The 6131-nt window shown below is 48.5% G+C and overlaps 1 protein-coding gene across 2 annotated transcripts in view; it reads right to left on the reverse strand.

Annotated features, from left to right (window-relative positions):
• The window catches only part of ercc3 (excision repair cross-complementation group 3), a 55311-nt gene extending 49221 nt beyond the window's left edge, over positions 1-6090 (reverse strand). For both annotated transcript variants that reach the window (XM_055910548.1, XM_055910549.1), the window contains exons 1-2: positions 5953-6090; positions 1-144 (exon numbers count right to left, since the gene is read on the reverse strand). The exon at positions 1-144 is cut by the window's left edge and continues 59 nt beyond it. In XM_055910548.1, the coding sequence (XP_055766523.1) occupies positions 1-144; positions 5953-5980 (172 nt within the window). In that variant the 5' untranslated portion in view covers positions 5981-6090. The remainder of the gene's footprint in view (positions 145-5952) is intronic.
• Positions 6091-6131: the final 41 nt, after the last annotated feature.

Here is a 6131-nt window from a genome sequence, read left to right on the forward strand (position 1 = left end):
TAGCTCCGTACTCGTCCAGCTTGATGGCCAACTCATCCACTGTTTTACCGGCCGCTGCAGGGATGGCCTCCTGGGACTCACTGCCCATCGCCTCCTCCTCATCCTCCTCTTCATCATACACACGCTTCTTCGAAGACTTCCTCTCTGGAGGAAGACAGACAGACAGAGACAAGAGGGAGGAAGAGAGACAGAGACAGGAGGGAGTAAGAGAGACAGAGACAGGAGGGAGGAAGAGAGACAGACAGGAGGGAGGAAGAGAGACAGAGACAGGAGGGAGGAAGAGAGACAGAGACAGGAGGGAGGAAGAGAGACAGAGACAGGAGGGCGGAAGAGAGACAGAGACAGGAGGGAGGAAGAGAGACAGACAGGAGGGAGGAAGAGAGACAGAGACAGGAGGGAGGAAGAGAGACAGAGACAGGAGGGAGGAAGAGAGACAGAGACAGGAGGGAGGAAGAGAGACAGAGACAGGAGGGAGGAAGAGAGACAGACAGGAGGGAGGAAGAGAGACAGACAGGAGGGAGGAAAAGAGACAGGAGGGAGGAAGAGAGACAGAGACAGGAGGGAGGAAGAGAGACAGACAGGAGGGTCGAAGAGAGACAGAGACAGGAGGGAGGAAGAGAGACAGACAGGAGGGTCGAAGAGAGACAGACAGGAGGGAGGAAGAGAGACAGACAGGAGGGTCGAAGAGAGACAGACAGGAGGGAGGAAGAGAGACAGACAGGAGGGAGGAAAAGAGACAGACAGGAGGGAGGAAAAGAGACAGACAGGAGGGTCGAAGAGAGACAGACAGGAGGGAGGAAGAGAGACAGACAGGAGGGAGGAAGAGAGACAGACAGGAGGGTGAGACATATCCATCACCAAAGAGAAAGACAGGAGGGAGGAAGAGAGACAGACACGAGGGTGAGACATATCCATCACCAAAGAGAAAGACAGGAGGGAGGAAGAGAGACAGACACGAGGGTGAGACATATCCATCACCAAAGAGAAAGACAGGAGGGAGGAAGAGAGACAGACAGGAGGGTGAGACATATCCATCACCAAAGAGAAAGACAGGAGGGAGGAAGAGAGACAGACACGAGGGTGAGACATATCCATCACCAAAGAGAAAGACAGGAGGGAGGAAGAGAGACAGACACGAGGGTGAGACATATCCATCACCAAAGAGAAAGACAGGAGGGAGGAAGAGAGACAGACACGAGGGTGAGACATATCCATCACCAAAGAGAAAGACAGGAGGGAGGAAGAGAGACAGACAGGAGGGTGAGACATATCCATCACCAAAGAGAAAGACAGGAGGGAGGAAGAGAGACAGACACGAGGGTGAGACATATCCATCACCAAAGAGAAAGACAGGAGGGAGGAAGAGAGACAGACACGAGGGTGAGACATATCCATCACCAAAGAGAAAGACAGGAGGGAGGAAGAGAGACAGACACGAGGGTGAGACATATCCATCACCAAAGAGAAAGACAGGAGGGAGGAAGAGAGACAGACACGAGGGTGAGACATATCCATCACCAAAGAGAAAGACAGGAGGGAGGAAGAGAGACAGACACGAGGGTGAGACATATCCATCACCAAAGAGAAAGACAGGAGGGAGGAAGAGAGACAGACAGGAGGGTGAGACATATCCATCACCAAAGAGAAAGACAGGAGGGAGGAAGAGAGACAGACACGAGGGTGAGACATATCCATCACCAAAGAGAAAGACAGGAGGGAGGAAGAGAGACAGACACGAGGGTGAGACATATCCATCACCAAAGAGAAAGACAGGAGGGAGGAAGAGAGACAGACACGAGGGTGAGACATATCCATCACCAAAGAGAAAGACAGGAGGGAGGAAGAGAGACAGACAGGAGGGTGAGACATATCCATCACCAAAGAGAAAGACAGGAGGGAGGAAGAGAGACAGACACGAGGGTGAGACATATCCATCACCAAAGAGAAAGACAGGAGGGAGGAAGAGAGACAGACAGGAGGGTGAGACATATCCATCACCAAAGAGAAAGACAGGAGGGAGGAAGAGAGACAGACACGAGGGTGAGACATATCCATCACCAAAGAGAAAGACAGGAGGGAGGAAGAGAGACAGACACGAGGGTGAGACATATCCATCACCAAAGAGAAAGACAGGAGGGAGGAAGAGAGACAGACAGGAGGGTGAGACATATCCATCACCAAAGAGAAAGACAGGAGGGAGGAAGAGAGACAGACACGAGGGTGAGACATATCCATCACCAAAGAGAAAGACAGGAGGGAGGAAGAGAGACAGACAGGAGGGTGAGACATATCCATCACCAAAGAGAAAGACAGGAGGGAGGAAGAGAGACAGACACGAGGGTGAGACATATCCATCACCAAAGAGAAAGACAGGAGGGAGGAAGAGAGACAGACACGAGGGTGAGACATATCCATCACCAAAGAGAAAGACAGGAGGGAGGAAGAGAGACAGACAGGAGGGTGAGACATATCCATCACCAAAGAGAAAGACAGGAGGGAGGAAGAGAGACAGACACGAGGGTGAGACATATCCATCACCAAAGAGAAAGACAGGAGGGAGGAAGAGAGACAGACACGAGGGTGAGACATATCCATCACCAAAGAGAAAGACAGGAGGGAGGAAGAGAGACAGACACGAGGGTGAGACATATCCATCACCAAAGAGAAAGACAGGAGGGAGGAAGAGAGACAGACACGAGGGTGAGACATATCCATCACCAAAGAGAAAGACAGGAGGGAGGAAGAGAGACAGACACGAGGGTGAGACATATCCATCACCAAAGAGAAAGACAGGAGGGAGGAAGAGAGACAGACAGGAGGGTGAGACATATCCATCACCAAAGAGAAAGACAGGAGGGAGGAAGAGAGACAGACAGGAGGGTGAGACATATCCATCACCAAAGAGACAGACAGGAGGGAGGAAGAGAGACAGACAGGAGGGTGAGACATATTCATCACCAAAGAGACAGACAGGAGGGAGGAAGAGAGACAGACACGAGGGTGAGACATATCCATCACCAAAGAGAAAGACAGGAGGGAGGAAGAGAGACAGACACGAGGGTGAGACATATCCATCACCAAAGAGAAAGACAGGAGGGTCGAAGAGAGACAGACAGGAGGGAGGAAGAGAGACAGACACGAGGGTGAGACATATCCATCACCAAAGAGAAAGACAGGAGGGAGGAAGAGAGACAGACACGAGGGTGAGACATTTCCATCACCAAAGAGAAAGACAAGAGGGAGGAAGAGAGACAGACACGAGGGTGAGACATATCCATCACCAAAGAGAAATACAGGAGGGAGGAAGAGAGACAGACACGAGGGTGAGACATATCCATCACCAAAGAGAAAGACAGGAGGGAGGAAGAGAGACAGACACGAGGGTGAGACATATCCATCACCAAAGAGAAAGACAGGAGGGAGGAAGAGAGACAGACACGAGGGTGAGACATATCCATCACCAAAGAGAAAGACAGGAGGGAGGAAGAGAGACAGACAGGAGGGAGGAAGAGAGACAAACACGAGGGTGAGACATATCCATCACCAAAGAGAAAGACAGGAGGGAGGAAGAGAGACAGACACGAGGGTGAGACATATCCATCACCAAAGAGAAAGACATGAGGGAGGAAGAGAGACAGACACGAGGGTGAGACATATCCATCACCAAAGAGAAAGACAGGAGGGAGGAAGAGAGACAGACACGAGGGTGAGACATATCCATCACCAAAGAGAAAGACAGGAGGGAGGAAGAGAGACAGACAGGAGGGTGAGACATATCCATCACCAAAGAGAAAGACAGGAGGGAGGAAGAGAGACAGACACGAGGGTGAGACATATCCATCACCAAAGAGAAAGACAGGAGGGAGGAAGAGAGACAGACAGGAGGGTGAGACATATCCATCACCAAAGAGAAAGACAGGAGGGAGGAAGAGAGACAGACACGAGGGTGAGACATATCCATCACCAAAGAGAAAGACAGGAGGGAGGAAGAGAGACAGACACGAGGGTGAGACATATCCATCACCAAAGAGAAAGACAGGAGGGAGGAAGAGAGACAGACACGAGGGTGAGACATATCCATCACCAAAGAGAAAGACAGGAGGGAGGAAGAGAGACAGACACGAGGGTGAGACATATCCATCACCAAAGAGACAGACACGAGGGTGAGACATATCCATCACCAAAGAGAAAGACAGTTGATAGAAGATGACAGTGTTCTGAAATCAGCTCTTACTGTAGTGTAAAAATGCGTCTTAAATCACATCGATTGCTACTCTCAGAGAGTGCTTTTGTCAGACACAGGCAGTGACAGCCTGTTAACCAGACGTTGAATTTCATTGCTACTCTCAGAGAGTGCTTTTGTCAGACACAGGCAGTGACAGCCTGTTAACCAGACGTTGAATTTCATTGCTACTCTCAGAGAGTGCTTTTGTCAGACACAGGCAGTGACAGCCTGTTAACCAGACGTTGAATTGATTGCTACTCTCAGAGAGTGCTTTTGTCAGACACAGGCAGTGACAGCCTGTTAACCAGACGTTGAATTGATTGCTACTCTCAGAGAGTGCTTTTGTCAGACACAGGCAGTGACAGCCTGTTAACCAGACGTTGAATTTCATTGAATTCTAACTCAGGCAGAAATTAGTATTTGGATCAGTTTCCTCTCTCTCAACCTATACAAGTCAGAATGTTGAATGAAATGATATTTTAATTTACTAGTTGTCTGTGTGGACGGCCTTTTTGGTGTTAGGAACGTGAGACAACACATCCACAGGAAAGTAGAATTACAACAACTTTTCAAAGTACTGGTTTCTATCAACCTGAAGCCACGAGACGAAAATAAATGCACACATGCCGAGCTCCACATTATAAAAAATAAATAAATGTATTTAACCTTTATTTAACTAGGCAAGTCAGTTAAGAACAAATTCTTATTATTTACAATGACGCCCTTACATGGTTCTGTGCATGTGTCAAGGACGTCACGCTGCTTGGTTAGCAAGTACCACTTCCCCCTGATTGGACACATAGCTGGTGCGACTTTAGGACCTCTCTGCCTTGTTAACTAGCAACACCTGACCAGCCTCCTGGAGCATCAGTTGGAGCCATGTAAAACACTTCCTGCTGAGGAGGACGTTTGACACTACGCTGGCGGGGATACTTCCTGCTGAGGAGTACGTTTGACTCTACGCTAGTGGGGACACTTCCTGCTGAGGTGTACGTTTGACACTACGCTAGCGGGGACACTTCCTGCTGAGGAGGACGTTTGACATTACGCTAGCGGGGATACTTCCTGCTGAGGAGTACGTTCCTCATGTTTCAGGTGACAGACATCTGAATGTTCTACCAACACTTTGAAAAGTTGATTTAATTCTACTTTCCTGTGGAAATATATTGTCTCACATTCCTACCTGTACAATAAACAAAACACTGCACAGACAAACGGCAAAGTACATTCAGATGTCATTTTATTCAACATTCTGGCTTTGTAGAGGTCGTTAGTGAGAACGTCCCTGATCCATGTCGCTCATGTCTGCCCGACTTCGGGTCTCCAGACTAAAGCAGTCTGCAGCATATTGAAGTTAGTTTGTTTTTCTAGCTACTATACCATAGGTACTTGCTAGCTACTATACTACTGCTATACTATGCTATAGGTACTAGCTAACTACTATACTACTACTATACCACAGGTACTTGCTAGCTACTATACTACTACTATACCACAGGTTCTTGCTAGCTACTATACTACTGCTATACTATGCTATAGGTACTAGCTAGCTACTACTATACTACTACTACAGGTATTAGCTAGGTACAATGGATCGGTACTGTTACACAGAATGCATGTCTGTCTCCCATGCCTCGGCATCATGCTATAACTGCCATCACAACACCGACTGAACCGCAACGTGAGTTGGAGTAACATTTCCATTTCCGGAACATCTAGATACTCACCCCGATCTCCCCTATCTTTCTTCCCCATGATAGTAGCTTGTTCCCGAAAACAACTTGCTTCGTCAAACCATGACAAAAGAAGATGAGAAACACTAACAAGCAACTGCGATGCGAACAACTCAATTTCCTCCTTGTGTGGAAATGATCATGTGACCTACGAATTCCGCTTGTTGATTGGA

This window comes from Salvelinus fontinalis, unplaced genomic scaffold (genome assembly GCF_029448725.1).
Source record: "Salvelinus fontinalis isolate EN_2023a unplaced genomic scaffold, ASM2944872v1 scaffold_0017, whole genome shotgun sequence".
Classification (NCBI taxonomy): domain Eukaryota; kingdom Metazoa; phylum Chordata; class Actinopteri; order Salmoniformes; family Salmonidae; genus Salvelinus; species Salvelinus fontinalis.